The 17,179-nt window shown below is 51.8% G+C and overlaps 1 protein-coding gene across 1 annotated transcript in view; it reads left to right on the forward strand.

Annotated features, from left to right (window-relative positions):
* LOC124021690 (ADP-ribosylation factor-like protein 6-interacting protein 1) overlaps positions 1-17,179 on the forward strand; it is a 28,616-nt gene that overhangs the window by 5,598 nt on the left and 5,839 nt on the right. The window contains exons 2-4 of the mRNA XM_046336807.1: positions 2,305-2,438; positions 11,487-11,606; positions 16,566-16,683. Coding sequence (XP_046192763.1) covers positions 2,305-2,438; positions 11,487-11,606; positions 16,566-16,683 — 372 coding nt within the window. The remainder of the gene's footprint in view (positions 1-2,304; positions 2,439-11,486; positions 11,607-16,565; positions 16,684-17,179) is intronic.

Consider the following 17,179-nt stretch of genomic DNA (forward strand, 5'->3'; position numbering starts at 1 on the left):
GTTTAGTGCCCCTTGGTATAGAGATGTCTGTATGAAGACGGGTCTTTGTGGTGTCAGCACAACGTGGGATTATTTCACTTCCCAGACCATTCACAATGACACCTCTGTTTTCCTCAACCCTTCGGCCCTGTGGCTCTGCTCAGCCACCAACTGATAGTAGTAGAGGATGTTTGGAAGTCAGCAGGGCTTAAGTTATTAGCAAGCCATTAAACAGTGGTATTTCTGTGGTGCAGTCTGTTTGTGTCCCAATGGCACCCTAGTCCCTATTTAGTGCACTTCATTGACCAGAGTCCTATAGGGTGACATTTGGGACTCAGCCTAGCTCCTTAGATGAACAGGCTAAACTGTTAACTATATGTGAATTGAAGTTCAGCTTTGTCTGGACTGAGAGTTAGATGGCTTTTCTTCTGAGTGCACCAGTGCATCTTGAGTCCTTGTCAACCTGACCCGTTATCAGGCTGCGTTTTCACACACCTTGGGGGGGGGGGGGGACTACTGCCGTGGCCTATTTATTGCCTTACCTCTTTACTCCATTTGCACACACTGTATGTAGATTGTCTGTTGTGTTATTGACTGTACGTTTGTTTATGTGTAAATCTGTGTTGTTTTTGTCGCACTGCTTTGCTTTATCTTGGCCAGGTTGCAGTTGTAAATGAGAACTTGTTCTCAACTGGCCTACCTGGTTAAATAAAGGTGAAATAAATATGAATCACACTGGTCAAATTGCTACTTTGCCATGTTGGGAGCCGGGGATTTGCGTATGTATTTAAACAACGCCTAACACCTGGCTCTACAATAGACTAGTGTCCTGTCCAGGAGGTTAATACCTGGCTCTACAATAGACTAGTGTCCTGTCCAGGAGGTTAACACCTGGCTCTACAATAGACTAGTGTCCTGTCCAGGAGGTTAACACCTGGCTCTACAATAGACTAGTGTCCTGTCCAGGAGGTTAACACCTGGCTCTACAATAGACTAGTGTTAACACCTGGCTCTACAATAGACTAGTGTTAACACCTGGCTCTACAATAGACTAGTGTTAACACCTGGCTCTACAATAGACTAGTGTTAACACCTGGCTCTACAATAGACTAGTGTTAACACCTGGCTCTACAATAGACTAGTGTTAACACCTGGCTCTACAATAGACTAGTGTTAACACCTGGCTCTACAATAGACTAGTGTTAACACCTGGCTCTACAATAGACTAGTGTTAACACCTGGCTCTACAATAGACTAGTGTTAACACCTGGCTCTACAATAGACTAGTGTTAACACCTGGCTCTACAATAGACTAGTGTTAACACCTGGCTCTACAATAGACTAGTGTTAACACCTGGCTCTACAATAGACTAGTGTTAACACCTGGCTCTACAATAGACTAGTGTTAATACCTGGCTCTACAATAGACTAGTGTTAATACCTGGCTCTACAATAGACTAGTGTCCTGTCCAGGAGGTTAATACCTGGCTCTACAATAGACTAGTGTTAACACCTGGCTCTACAATAGACTAGCGTCCTGTCCAGGAGGTTAACACCTGGCTCTGCAATAGACTAGTGTTAACACCTGGCTCTGCAATAGACTAGTGTCCTGTCCAGGAGGTTAACACCTGGCTCTACAATAGACTAGTGTCCTGTCCAGGAGGTTAATACCTGGCTCTACAATAGACTAGTGTTAACACCTGGCTCTACAATAGACTAGTGTCCTGTCCAGGAGGTTAACACCTGGCTCTACAATAGACTAGTGTTAACACCTGGCTCTACAATAGACTAGTGTTAACACCTGGCTCTACAATAGACTAGTGTTAACACCTGGCTCTACAATAGACTAGTGTTAACACCTGGCTCTAGGAGGTTAACACCTGGCTCTACAATAGACTAGTGTCCTGTCCAGGAGGTTAACACCTGGCTCTACAATAGACTAGTGTTAATACCTGACTCTACAATAGACTAGTGTTAACACCTGGCTCTACAATAGACTAGTGTTAACACCTGGCTCTACAATAGACTAGTGTCCTGTCCAGGAGGTTAACACCTGGCTCTACAATAGACTAGCGTCCTGTCCAGGAGGTTAACACCTGGCTCTACAATAGACTAGTGTTAACACCTGGCTCTACAATAGACTAGTGTTAACACCTGGCTCTACAATAGACTCGCGTCCTGTCCAGGAGGTGTACTGGTAGATCAAGCTACCTCACTCTTCAGAAACAGGAGATGGGCTCCTGTCTCATGGACTGTTCTGGCTCGTTCAAGTCTACTTCCTAACCTCTGTCTCTGGCGTGTGTCTCGTCGGTGTCTGTGTTCCAGGCCCAGGAGACGGCCCAGCTGGAGGAGCAGCTGCAGGGCTGGGGAGAGGTGATCCTGGCTGGGGACCAGGTCCTGCGTTGGAAGAAACCATGGTTCCCTGGAGCCCTGATGGCAGCCACCACACTGGTCTTTATGTGAGTAGTACTCACACACACAGCCCTGATGGCAGCCACCACACTGGTCTTTATGTGAGTAGTACTCACACACACACAGCCCTGATGGCAGCCACCACACTGGTCTTTATGTGAGTAGTACTCACACACACAGCCCTGATGGCAGCCACCACACTGGTCTTTATGTGAGTAGTACTCACACACACAGCCCTGATGGCAGCCACCACACTGGTCTTTATGTGAGTAGTACTCACACACACAGCCCTGATGGCAGCCACCACACTGGTCTTATGTGAGTAGTACTCACACACACAGCCCTGATGGCAGCCACCACACTGGTCTTTATGTGAGTAGTACACACACACACACACACACACACACACACACACACACACACACACACACACACACACACACACACACACACACACACACACACACACACACACACACACACACACACACACACACACACACACACACACAGCCCTGATGGCAGCCACCACACTGGTCTTTATGTGAGTAGTACTCTCACACACACACACACACACACACACAGTCCTGATGGCAGCCACCACACTGGTCTTTATGTGAGTAGTACTCACACACACAGCCCTGATGGCAGCCACCACACTGGTCTTTGTGAGTAGTACTCACACACACAGCCCTGATGGCAGCCACCACACTGGTCTTTGTGAGTAGTACTCACACACACAGCCCTGATGGCAGCCACCACACTGGTCTTATGTGAGTAGTACTCACACACACAGCCCTGATGGCAGCCACCACACTGGTCTTTGTGAGTAGTACTCACACACACAGCCCTGATGGCAACCACACTGATCTTTGTGAGTAGTACTCACACACACGATGCATACAGCTGTCCTGTCACGCTCTCACACACACACTTACACACAGCTGTCCTGTCACGCACACTTACACACAGCTGTCCTGTCACACACTCTCTCACACACGATACACACACAGCTGTCCTGTCACTCTCTCACACACACACGTTACACACAGCTGTCCTGTCACACACACTTACACACAGCTGTCCTGTCACACACTCTCACACACACGATACACACACAGCTGTCCTGTCACGCTCTCACACACAGCTGTCCTGTCACGCTCTCACACACAGCTGTCCTGTCACGCTCTCACACACACACCAGGGCTTGACATTCAGGTAAATTTGCCGGTAGCACACCGGGCCAGTACCAAGTGACGACTCCAGGCTCGTGGGCGAGATCACAGGAGAACGTTATTTAGGCAGAATTTTAATCATGGGTAATCAGTCAGCATGGTGGCTCCAGCAGGGGGTTACAGTCAGCATGGTGGCTCCAGCAGGGGGTTACAGTCAGCGTGGTGGCTCCAGCAGGGGGTTACAGTCAGCGTGGTGGCTCCAGCAGGGCGTTACAGTCAGCGTGGTGGCTCCAGCAGGGCGTTACAGTCAGCGTGGTGGCTCCAGCAGGGGTTACAGTCAGCGTGGTGGCTCCAGCAGGGGTTACAGTCAGCGTGGTGGCTCCAGCAGGGGTTACAGTCAGCGTGGTGGCTCCAGCAGGGGGTTACAGTCAGCGTGGTGGCTCCAGCAGGGGGTTACAGTCAGCGTGGTGGCTCCAGCAGGGGTTACAGTCAGCGTGGTGGCTCCAGCAGAGGTTACAGTCAGCGTGGTGGCTCCAGCAGGGGTTACAGTCAGCGTGGTGGCTCCAGCAGGGGTTACAGTCAGCGTGGTGGCTCCAGCAGGGGTTACAGTCAGCGTGGTGGCTCCAGCAGGGGTTACAGTCAGCGTGGTGGCTCCAGCAGGGGGTTACAGTCAGCGTGGTGGCTCCAGCAGGGGTTACAGTCAGCGTGGTGGCTCCAGCAGGGGTTACAGTCAGCGTGGTGGCTCCAGCAGGGGTTACAGTCAGCGTGGTGGCTCCAGCAGGGGTTACAGTCAGCGTGGTGGCTCCAGCAGGGGTTACAGTCAGCGTGGTGGCTCCAGCAGGGGTTACAGGCAGCGTGGTGGCTCCAGCAGGGGTTACAGGCAGCGTGGTGGCTCCAGCAGGGGTTACAGTCAGCGTGGTGGCTCCAGCAGGGGTTACAGTCAGCGTGGTGGCTCCAGCAGGGGTTACAGTCAGCGTGGTGGCTCCAGCAGGGGGTTACAGTCAGCGTGGTGGCTCCAGCAGGGTTACAGGCAGCGTGGTGGCTCCAGCAGGGGTTACAGGCAGCGTGGTGGCTCCAGCAGGGGTTACAGTCAGCGTTATCACAGAACACCACACATAGAAAGACAGACACACGATGGACAGGCACGCCCACACAGAGACTGAGTTTAGTTAAGTAGCCTGGTACGAGCCAGAACAGCACAAGACAGGAGCCCAATCCCCTATTTCTGTAGCATGAGGCGGCTTGTTGACCGAATTATTATTATTATTAGGCCTACCCTTTATGCATTTGAATGACTGATGCTGTGTTTTATAAATAGTTTTAACTGTGTACATTGTTAAAGAGGATGGAGGCCTACCCTTTATGCATTTGAATGACTGATGCTGTGTTTTATAAATAGTTTAACTGTGTACATTGTTTAAGAGGATGTAGGCCTACCCTTTATGCATTTGGATGGCTGATGCTGTGTTTTATAAATAGTTTAACTGTGTACATTGTTTAAGAGGATGTAGGCCTACCCTTTATGCATTTGGATGGCTGATGCTGTGTTTTATAAATAGTTTAACTGTGTACATTGTTTAAGAGGATGTAGGCCTACCCTTTATGCATTTGGATGGCTGATGCTGTGTTTTATAAATAGTTTAACTGTGTACATTGTTTAAGAGGATGTAGGCCTACCCTTTATGCATTTGGATGGCTGATGCTGTGTTTTATAAATAGTTTAACTGTGTACATTGTTAGAGGATGGAGGCCTACCCTTTATGCATTTGAATGGCTGATGCGGTTCCTTTGTCATGCCGGACACTCCAATTGTGCAACACTGCCTATTGCAGTTGAGGAATAGATCATACAGCAGTGGAAAGCTTGGATCCTCGTTTCAGTTATCACCATCAAAACTGTTGTCTTTTCCCAGATTGCATTTCGACGTGTTGTCCAGTGACTGGGCTCATTGGAACACGTTGCTTTCCCCACGGCACTCAGCTGTGGAAGCAGTTGTGTGCTCTTGCCACCATACAGTTGATATTCTGAGGTGGCAGGGTAGCCTAGTGGTTAGAGTGTAGAGGTGGCAGGGTAGTCTAGTGGTTAGAGTGTAGAGGTGGCAGGGTAGCCTAGTGGTTAGAGTGTAGGGGCGGCAGGGTAGCCTAGTGGTTAGAGTGTAGAGGCGGCAGGGTAGCCTAGTGGTTAGAGTGTAGAGGTGGCAGGGTAGCCTAGTGGTTAGAGTGTAGAGGTGGCAGGGTAGCCTAGTGGTTAGAGTGTAGAGGTGGCAGGGTAGCCTAGTGGTTAGAGTGTAGAGGTGGCAGGGTAGCCTAGTGGTTAGAGTGTAGAGGCGGCAGGGTAGCCTAGTGGTTAGAGTGTAGAGGCGGCAGGGTAGCCTAGTGGTTAGAGTGTAGAGGCGGCAGGGTAGCCTAGTGGTTAGAGTGTAGAGGCGGCAGGGTAGCCTAGTGGTTAGAGTGTAGAGGCGGCAGGGTAGCCTAGTGGTTAGAGTGTAGAGGCGGCAGGGTAGCCTAGTGGTTAGAGTGTAGAGCGGCAGGGTAGCCTAGTGGTTAGAGCGTAGAGGTGGCAGGGTAGCCTAGTGGTTAGAGCGTAGAGGTGGCAGGGTAGCCTAGTGGTTAGAGCGTAGAGGTGGCAGGGTAGCCTAGTGGTTAGAGCGTAGAGGTGGCAGGGTAGCCTAGTGGTTAGAGCGTTGGGCCAGGGAACTGAAAGGGTGACTATTTGGGGTGGCAGGGTAGCCTAGTGGTTAGAGCGTTGGGCTAGTAACTAAAAGGGTGACTATTTGGGGCAGCAGGGTAGCCTAGTGGTTAGAGCATTGGGCCAGGGAACTGAAAGGGTGACTATTTGGGGTGGCAGGGTAGCCTAGTGGTTAGAGCGTTGGGCTAGTAACTAAAAGGGTGACTATTTGGGGCAGCAGGGTAGCCTAGTGGTTAGAGCGTTGGGCTAGTAACTAAAAGGGTGACTATTTGGGGCAGCAGGGTAGCCTAGTGGTTAGAGCGTAGAGGTGGCAGGGTAGTCTAGTGGTTAGAGTGTAGAGGTGGCAGGGTAGCCTAGTGGTTAGAGTGTAGAGGTGGCAGGGGTAGCCTAGTGGTTAGAGTGTAGAGGTGGCAGGGTAGCCTAGTGGTTAGAGCGTAGAGGTGGCAGGGTAGCCTAGTGGTTAGAGCGTTGGGCCAGGGAACTGAAAGGGTGACTATTTGGGGTGGCAGGGTAGCCTAGTGGTTAGAGCGTAGAGGTGGCAGGGTTAGTAACTAAAAGGCTAGTAACTAAAGGGTGACTATTTGGGCTAGTAACTAAAAGGCTAGTAACTAAAAGGGTGACTATTTGGGGCAGCAGGGTAGCCTAGTGGTTAGAGCGTTGGGCCAGGGAACTGAAAGGGTGACTATTTGGGGTGGCAGGGTAGCCTAGTGGTTAGAGCGTAGAGGTGGCAGGGTAGTCTAGTGGTTAGAGTGTAGAGGTGGCAGGGTAGCCTAGTGGTTAGAGTGTAGAGGTGGCAGGGTAGCCTAGTGGTTACTGAAAGGTAGAGGTGGCAGGGTAGCCTAGTGGTTAGAGCGTTGGGCCAGGGAACTGAAAAGGGTGACTATTTGGGGTGGCAGGGTAGCCTAGTGGTTAGAGCGTTGGGCTAGTAACTAAAGGGTGACTATTTGGGGCAGCAGGGTAGCCTAGTGGTTAGAGCGTTGGGCCAGGGAACTGAAAGGGTGACTATTTGGGGTGGCAGGGTAGCCTAGTGGTTAGAGCGTTGGGCTAGTAACTAAAAGGGTGACTATTTGGGGCAGCAGGGTAGCCTAGTGGTTAGAGCGTTGGGCTAGTAACTAAAAGGGTGACTATTTGGGGTGGCAGGGTAGCCTAGTGGTTAGAGCGTTGGGCTAGTAACTAAAAGGGTGACTATTTGGGGTGGCAGGGTAGCCTAGTGGTTAGAGCGTTGGGCCAGGGAACTGAAAGGTTTGCTGGATTGAATCCCCCGAGCTGACAAGGGAAAGAAATCTGTCGTTCTGCCCCTGAACAAGGCAGTTAACACACTGTTCCTAGGCAGTCATTGAAAATAATTTGTTCTTAACAGACTTGCCTAGTTAAATAAAACATGTAATAAATATTTAGATCTATTTAATCAATAAGGGATGTTATATTTCTTGACAAGCAAGCAGCTCCAGGTCCTCCAGAATTGTCTTCGCATGTTAAAATGCATTTCCTGCAGTTCCACACATTATGCCTCTCTTGATGGGGGTATTTTGAAGACACAGTATAAGTGAAAGGCCCCCTAAGTGCACATGTCTCTGCCCCATAGCAACATGTGTTGATGCAGGAAGTTAGCGAGCTTCCTACAGTAACACATTCTGATAACTTCCTGCATCATATTTTGCTATGGGGCAGAGACATTTGCAGTTTCATGCTTTTCTACATACACATTTTGTCATGAGTCTTGAGATATTTTGTCGTTTTTAAAGGGTAAGTTGACCTAAAATTCTACATTTCCCAAGTGATTCCATACATTGACTAGTTAGGTGGACTTTGCCTTCTCCCCCTGGTCTCTAGAACTGGAAAGCGGCCAAAATATCAGAGCGATTGAGAAACCTGGGAATTGTGGACAAATTATTTTGTTTTATTGGAAGCATATGGCCAAATGACCCCCCAAAAAATATATATATATAATCAAAAGTATTATAGGTTTTGAGACAGGAAATGTGTTCTTTTCCACCTAAAGTGATCAGTATTATTTTATGTGACCGACTGCAATAACATTGGATGGGTAACAACTGTGCATGTGTGTTTTAAGTCCGTGGCTTTCAGAAGGAACAAAATGTCACTGTTTTCCTTTTGAAAGAGACCGATACAGATGTGTGTAGTAGCCTAAGCACTTCATCAACGACGATGACTACAATTCAGAAATGCTGGGGAGAACACGTAGAACTCTGACAGCTCTAGCTTCTGTATTCTTGTCTGGGGGGAACACGTAGAACTCTGACAGCTCTAGCTTCTGTATTCTCGTGTGGGGAGAACACGTAGAACTCTGACAGCTCTAGCTTCTGTATTCTCGTCTGGGGGGAACACGTAGAACTCTGACAGCTCTAGCTTCTGTATTCTCGTCTGGGGGGAACACGTAGAACTCTGACAGCTCTAGCTTCTGTATTCTCGTCTGGGGGGAACACGTAGAACTCTGACAGCTCTAGCTTCTGTATTCTCGTGTGGGGGGAACACGTAGAACTCTGACAGCTCTTGCTTCTGTATTCTCGTGTGGGGGGAACACGTAGAACTCTGACAGCTCTAGCTTCTGTATTCTCGTGTGGGGGAACACGTAGAACTCTGACAGCTCTTGCTTCTGTATTCTCGTGGGCTGGAGGGTGCTGTTGAAGTATGTCGTTTCTTCATTGCAGTTTGAGTGGATCTTATTGTGTTGTAACCGTTGCACCATATCATGTAGACAGCCAGTTAGCAGATGTGTCCTGTCTTTATGACACGGGGTTGAAGGAGATAACCGATAGTAATTGAGTCATCTTACATTGCAGAATACACAGAATTAAAATAAAAGGTTTTGCATTTAAATTATTTAGGATCATGTCTACTTATCAATCTATAATGTCTGTGTTGGCTAGCCATGGTTTATTTGTATGGCAACATGTCATGCTTTGAACAACTCTATAGCCTTGCATGGAATGCATGGTCCCAGGAACCCTCTGGTGTAGTCCTATTAGTGTGGAATGCATGGTCCCAGGAACCCTCTGGTGTAGTCCTATTAGTGTGGAATGCATGGTCCCAGGAACTCCCTGGTGTAGGCCTATTAGTGTGGAATGCATGGTCCCAGGAACCCTCTGGTGTAGGCCTATTAGTGTGGAATGCATGGTCCCAGGAACCCTCTGGTGTAGTCCTATTAGTGTGGAATGCATGGTCCCAGGAACTCCCTGGTGTAGGCCTATTAGTGTGGAATGCATGGTCCCAGGAACTCCCTGGTGTAGGCCTATTTGTGGAATGCATGGTTCCAGGAACTCCCTGGTGTAGACCTATTAGTTTGGAATGCATGGTCCCAGGAACCCTCTGGTGTAGGCCTATTAGTGTGGAATGCATGGTCCCAGGAACTCCCTGGTGTAGGCCTATTAGTGTGGAATGCATGGTCCCAGGAACCCTCTGGTGTAGGCCTATTAGTGTGGAATGCATGGTCCCAGGAACCCTCTGGTGTAGGCCTATTAGTGTGGAATGCATGGTCCCAGGAACCCTCTGGTGTAGGCCTATTAGTGTAATGCATGGTCCTAGGAACCCCCTGGTGTAGGCCTATTAGTGTGGAATTCATGGTCCCAGGAACTCCCTGGTGTAAGCCTATTAGTGTGGAATGCATGGTCCCAGGAACTCCTTGGTGTAGGCCTATTATCGTGGAATGCATGGTCCCAGGAACCCTCTGGTGTAGGCCTATTAGTGTGGAATGCATGGTCACAGGAACTCCTTGTTGTAGGCCTGTTATCGTGGAATGCATGGTCCCAGGAACCCCCTGGTGTAGGCCTATTAGTGTGGAATGAATGGTCCCAGGAACCCCCTGGTGTAGGCCTATTAGTGTGGAATGCATGGTCCCAGGAATTCCCTGGTGTAGGCCTATTAGTGTGGAATGCATGGTCCCAGGAACTCCCTGGTGTAGGCCTATTAGTGTGGAATGCATGGTCCCAGGAACCCCCTGCTGTAGGCTGTGTGGAATGAATGGTCCCAGGAACCCCTGGTGTAGGCCTAGGCTAGGAATTCTGTCTATCACTTCCCAGGAACTCCCTGTGTAACTAATCAGTAACGCTAGGCTACTGTCTTCTCTTCTCCTGTGTAACTAATCAGTAACGCTAGGCTACTGTCTTCTCTTCTACCTGTGTAACTAATCAGTAACGCTAGGCTACTGTCTTCTCTTCTCCCTGTGTAACTAATCAGTAACGCTAGGCTACTGTCTTCTCTTCTCCCTGTGTAACTAATCAGTAACGCTAGGCTACTGTCTTCTCTTCTCCCTGTGTAACTAATCAGTAACGCTAGGCTACTGTCTTCTCTTCTCCCTGTGTAACTAATCAGTAACGCTAGGCTACTGTCTTCTCTTCTCCCTGTGTAACTAATCAGTAACGCTAGGCTACTGTCTTCACTTCTGTCCAGAAAAAAACTTGCATCTGTGATTTGTGAATAAGGGTCATACATGCACTTTTTATGTAAAAGGCCACTCAAAAATGTGTAGTTTTGTCACAACTAGGGATCTGTGGCATTTTGTTTTGAGGGAGCGTGCAATTGGCATGCTGACTGCAGGAATGTCCACCAGAGCTGTTACTAGAGAATTTAATGTTAACTTCTCTACCATAAGCCGCTTCAAAGTCAAATCAAATCAAATTTATTTATATAGCCCTTCGTACATCAGCTGATATCTCAAAGTGCTGTACAGAAACCCAGCCTAAAACCCCAAACAGCAAACAATGCAGGTGTAAAAGCACGGTGGCTAGGAAAAACTCCCTAGAAAGGCCAAAACCTAGGAAGAAAGTCATTTTAGAGAATTTGGCAGTACGTCCAACCGGCTTCACAACTGCAGACCGTGTGTATGGCGTCGTGTGGTTGAGCGGTTTGCTGATGTCAACATTGTGAACAGAGTGCCCCTCGGTGGGGTAATGGTACGGACGACGAACACACTTTCATTTTATCGGACGGGCATTTTGAATGCTCAGAGAGACTGTGATGAGATTGAGGCCCATTGTCATGCCATTCATAGGGCCTAATGAATTTATTTCAAGTGACTGATTTCCTTATTTGAACAGCAACTCTGTAAAATCTAATTGTTGCATGTTGCGTTTTTATATTTTTGTTCGGTATAGTAAATGTAGCTTTTCAGAACCCTTGATAGAATACCTAATTTCTCTGGTGTCCGCTTGTTTTGACTTACTGTGGAATTGAGACATCTGACCCTCTCTCTCTTTCCCCCCCTTCCTCCAGGATGATCTACTACCTGGACCCCTCGGTGCTGACCGGCCTGTCCTGCACTGTCATGCTGCTGTGTCTGGCTGACTACCTGGTGCCTACCCTCGCACCCCGCATCTTCGGATCCAACAAGTGGTGAGAGCCTGGGGGTATATCTGGGGTGGAGGGTGGGTGTATCTGGGGTGGAGGAGGTATATCTAGGGTGGAGGGTGGGTGGGTAGCTACAGGGAGGGTGGGTATATCTGGGGTACAGGGAGGGTATATCTAGGGTGGGAGGGTGGGTATAGCTGGGGTGGAGGGTGGGTATAGCTGGGGTGGGGGTGGGTATCTAGGGTGGAGGGTGGGTATAGCTGGGGTGGAGGGTGGGTATAGCTGGGGTGGAGGGTGGGTATAGCTGGGTGGGAGGGTGGGTATAGCTGGGGTGGAGGGTGGGTATAGCTGGGGTGGAGGGTGGGTATAGCTGGGGTGGAGGGTGGGTATAGCTGGGGTGGAGGGTGGGTATAGCTGGGGTGGAGGGTGGGTATAGCTGGGGTGGAGGGTGGGTATAGCTGGGGTGGGGGTGGGTATAGTGGGGTGGAGGGTGGGTATAGCTGGGGTGGAGGGTGGGTATAGCTGGGGTGGAGGGTGGGTATAGCTGGGGTGGAGGGTGGGTATAGCTGGGGTGGAGGGTGGGTATAGCTGGGGTGGAGGGTGGGTATAGCTGGGGTACAGTGTGGAGGGTGGGTATAGCTGGGGTGGAGGGTGGGTATAGCTGGGGTGGAGGGTGGGTATATAGCTGGGGTATAGCTGGGGTGGAGGGTGGGTATAGCTGGGGTGGAGGGTGGGTATAGCTGGGGTGGAGGGTGGGTATATAGCTGGGGTGGAGGGTGGGTATAGCTGGGGTGGAGGGTGGGTATATAGCTGGGGTGGAGGGTGGGTATAGCTGGGGTGGAGGGTGGGTATATAGCTGGGGTGGAGGGTGGGTATATAGCTGGGGTGGAGGGTGGGTATAGCTGGGGTGGAGGGTGGGTATAGCTGGGGTGGAGGGTGGGTATATAGCTGGGGTGGAGGGTGGGTATAGCTGGGGTGGAGGGTGGGTATAGCTGGGGTGGAGGGTGGGTATAGCTGGGGTGGAGGGTGGGTATATAGCTGGGGTGGAGGGTGGGTATATAGCTGGGGTGGAGGGTGGGTATAGCTGGGGTGGAGGGTGGGTATATAGCTGGGGTGGAGGGTGGGTATATAGCTGGGGTGGAGGGTGGGTATATAGCTGGGGTGGAGGGTGGGTATATAGCTGGGGTGGAGGGTGGGTATATAGCTGGGGTGGAGGGTGGGTATATAGCTGGGGTGGAGGGTGGGTATATAGCTGGGGTGGACAGGGTGGGTATAGCTGGGGTGGAGGGTGGGGGTATATAGCTGGGGTGGAGGGTGGGTATAGCTGGGGTGGAGGGTGGGTATAGCTGGGGTGGAGGGTGGGGTGGATGGCTGGGGGTGGAGGGTGGGTATAGCTGGGGTGGAGGGTGGGTATAGCTGGGGTGGAGGGTGGGTATAGCTGGGGTGGAGGGTGGGTATAGCTGGGGTGGAGGGTGGGTATATAGCTGGGGTGGAGGGTGGGTATATAGCTGGGGTGGAGGGTGGGTATAGCTGGGGTGGAGGGTGGGTATAGCTGGGGTGGAGGGTGGGTATAGCTGGGGTGGAGGGTGGGTATAGCTGGGGTGGAGGGTGGGTATAGCTGGGGTGGAGGGGGGTGGAGGGTGGGTATAGCTGGGGTGGAGGGTGGGTATAGCTGGGGTGGAGGGTGGGTATAGCTGGGGTGGAGGGTGGGTATATAGCTGGGGTGGAGGGTGGGTATATAGCTGGGGTGGAGGGTGGGTATATAGCTGGGGTGGAGGGGTATATAGGGGGTGGAGGGTGGGTATAGCTGGGGTGGAGGGTGGGTATATAGCTGGGGTGGAGGGTGGGTATAGCTGGGGTGGAGGGTGGGTATATAGCTGGGGTGGAGGGTGGGTATATAGCTGGGGTGGAGGGTGGGTATAGCTGGGGTGGAGGGTGGGTATATAGCTGGGGTGGAGGGTGGGTATAGCTGGGGTGGAGGGTGGGTATATAGCTGGGGTGGAGGGTGGGTATATAGCTGGGGTGGAGTGGTGGTGGGTATATAGCTGGGGTGGAGGGTGGGTATATAGCTGGGGTGGAGGGTGGGTATAGCTGGGGTGGAGGGTGGGTATAGCTGGGGTGGAGGGTGGGTAGGGTGGAGGGTGGGTATATAGCTGGGGTGGAGGGTGGGTATATAGCTGGGGTGGAGGGTGGGTATATAGCTGGGGTGGAGGGTGGGTATAGCTGGGGTGGAGGGTGGGTATATAGCTGGGGTGGAGGGTGGGTATATAGCTGGGGTGGAGGGTGGGTATATAGCTGGGGTGGAGGGTGGGTATATAGCTGGGGTGGAGGGTGGGTATATAGCTGGGGTGGAGGGTGGGTATATAGCTGGGGTGGAGGGTGGGTATATAGCTGGGGTGGAGGGTGGGTATATAGCTGGGGTGGAGGGTGGGTATATAGCTGGGGTGGAGGGTGGGTATATAGCTGGGGTGGAGGGTGGGTATATAGCTGGGGTGGAGGGTGGGTATATAGCTGGGGTGGAGGGTGGGTATATAGCTGGGGTATAGCTGGGGTGGAGGGTGGGTATAGCTGGGGTGGAGGGTGGGTATAGCTGGGGTGGAGGGTGGGTATAGCTGGGGTGGAGGGTGGGTATATAGCTGGGGTGGAGGGTGGGTATAGCTGGGGTGGAGGGTGGGTATATAGCTGGGGTGGAGGGTGGGTATATAGCTGGGGTGGAGGGTGGGTATAGCTGGAGGGTGGGTATATAGCTGGGGTGGAGGGTGGGTATAGCTGGGGTGGAGGGTGGGTATAGCTGGGGTGGAGGGTGGGTATAGCTGGGGTGGAGGGTGGGTATAGCTGGGGTGGAGGGTGGGTATATAGCTGGGGTGGAGGGTGGGTATATAGCTGGGGTGGAGGGTGGGTATAGCTGGGGTGGAGGGTGGGTATATAGCTGGGGTGGAGGGTGGGTATATAGCTGGGGTGGAGGGTGGGTATAGCTGGGGTGGAGGGTGGGCTGGGGTGGAGGGTGGGTATATAGCTGGGGTGGAGGGTGGGTATAGCTGGGGTGGAGGGTGGGTATATAGCTGGGGTGGAGGGTGGGTATATAGCTGGGGTGGAGGGTGGGTATATAGCTGGGGTGGAGGGTGGGTATAGCTGGGGTGGAGGGTGGGTATATAGCTGGGGTGGAGGGTGGGTATATAGCTGGGGTGGAGGGTGGGTATAGCTGGGGTGGAGGGTGGGTATATAGCTGGGGTGGAGGGTGGGTATAGCTGGGGTGGAGGGTGGGTATATAGCTGGGGTGGAGGGTGGGTATATAGCTGGGGTGGAGGGTGGGTATATAGCTGGGGTGGAGGGTGGGTATATAGCTGGGGTGGAGGGTGGGTATAGCTGGGGTGGAGGGTGGGTATAGCTGGGGTGGAGGGTGGGTATACAGGGGGTGGAGGGTGGGTATATAGCTGGGGTGGAGGGTGGGTATATAGCTGGGGTGAGGGTGGGTATATAGCTGGGGTGAGGGTGGGTATAGCTGGGGTGGAGGGTGGGTATATAGCTGGGGTGGAGGGTGGGTATAGCTGGGGTGGAGGGTGGGTATATAGCTGGGGTGGAGGGTGGGTATAGCTGGGGTGGAGGGTGGGTATATAGCTGGGGTACAGGGTGGGTATATAGCTGGGGTAGAGGGTGGGTATATAGCTGGGGTACAGGGTGGGTATATAGCTGGGGTAGAGGGTGGGTATATAGCTGGGGTACAGGGTGGGTATATAGCTGGGGTAGAGGGTGGGTATATAGCTGGGGTAGAGGGTGGGTATATAGCTGGGGTACAGGGTGGGTATATAGCTGGGGTGGAGGGTGGGTATATAGCTGGGGTGGAGGGTGGGTATATAGCTGGGGTACAGGGTGGGTATATAGCTGGGGTGGAGGGTGGGTATATAGCTGGGGTGGAGGGTGGGTATATAGCTGGGGTGGAGGGTGGGTATATAGCTGGGGTAGAGGGTGGGTATATAGCTGGGGTGGAGGGTGGGTATATAGCTGGGGTGGAGGGTGGGTATATAGCTGGGGTGGAGGGTGGGTATATAGCTGGGGTGGAGGGTGGGTATATAGCTGGGGTGGAGGGGGTGGAGGTATATAGCTGGGGTGGAGGGTGGGTATAGCTGGGGTAGAGGGTGGGTATATAGCTGGGGTAGGGGGTGGGTATATAGCTGGGGTGGAGGGTGGGTATATAGCTGGGGTGGAGGGTGGGTATATAGCTGGGGTAGAGGGTGGGTATATAGCTGGGGTAGAGGGTGGGTATATAGCTGGGGTAGCAGGGTGGGTATATAGCTGGGGTAGAGGGTGGGTATATAGCTGGGGTAGAGGGTGGGTATATAGCTGGGGTAGAGGGTGGGTATATAGCTGGGGTAGAGGGTGGGTATATAGCTGGGGTAGAGGGTGGGTATATAGCTGGGGTGGAGGGTGGGTATATAGCTGGGGTAGAGGGTGGGTATATAGCTGGGGTAGAGGGTGGGTATATAGCTGGGGTAGAGGGTGGGTATATAGCTGGGGTGGAGGGTGGGTATATAGCTGGGGTAGAGGGTGGGTATATAGCTGGGGTAGAGGGTGGGTATAGCTGGGGTAGAGGGTGGGTATATAGCTGGGGTAGAGGGTGGGTATATAGCTGGGGTAGAGGGTGGGTATATCATACACACTGGGTCTATTTCAGTGTCTGGCAGTGAGTTCTGCTGGTTCATAAGCCCATGTTCTGACCTGAGCCTGAAATGGGTAGTTGTGGCTCAGCAGAAAGGAAGGTCACTTCCCCAACTGCCTTATCAGATATCATATGGCCCCATTGATGGACTCCTCTCATTCTGCTGAGCTGGTTCTGATCAAGTGTTCTTGTTCAGATGGATGGAGAGATGTAGGGATAGTTGTTGACTGAATAAAACCACTGGTCTTGGATATAATGGTAATAATATCACTCTCCTCCTCCTTCCTCTCTTTTCCTTCCTCCCCTCTCCTCTCTCTTTCTCCTCCTCTCTTTCTCCCTCTCTCCAGGTCTTCAGAGCAGCAGCAGCGTTTCCATGAGATCTGTGGTAACCTGGTGAAGACTCAGCGTCGCATCCTGGGCTGGTGGAAAAGACTCTTCTCGCTCAAGGAGGAGAAACCCAAGATGGTACACACACACCGAGACCCACTTTAGCGCTGTCGTCTGTATTAGAACGGGGTCTCTCTGTCTGTTTTAGAACGGGGTCTCTCTGTCTGTTTTAGAACGGGGTCTCTCTGTCTGTTTTAGAACGGGGTCTCTCTGTCTGTTTTAGAACGGGGTCTGTCTGTCTGTTTTAGAACGGGGTCTGTCTGTCTGTTTTAGAACGGGGTCTGTCTGTCTGTTTTAGAACGGGGTCTCTCTGTCTGTTTTAGAACGGGGTCTCTCTGTCTGTTTTAGAACACAGGGTCTCTCTGTCTGTTTTCAGCAGTCTGGGGGTCTCTCTGTCTGTTTTAGAAGGGTCTCTCTGTCTGTTTTAGAACGGGGTCTCTCTGTCTGTTTTAGAACGGGGTCTCTCTGTCTGTTTTAGAACGGGGTCTCTCTGTCTGTTTTAGAACGGGGTCTCTCTGTCTGTTTTAGAACGGGGTCTCTCTGTCTGTTTTAGAACGGGGTCTCTCTGTCTGTT

Source organism: Oncorhynchus gorbuscha, unplaced genomic scaffold (assembly GCF_021184085.1).
Source record: "Oncorhynchus gorbuscha isolate QuinsamMale2020 ecotype Even-year unplaced genomic scaffold, OgorEven_v1.0 Un_scaffold_1165, whole genome shotgun sequence".
NCBI lineage: Eukaryota > Metazoa > Chordata > Actinopteri > Salmoniformes > Salmonidae > Oncorhynchus > Oncorhynchus gorbuscha.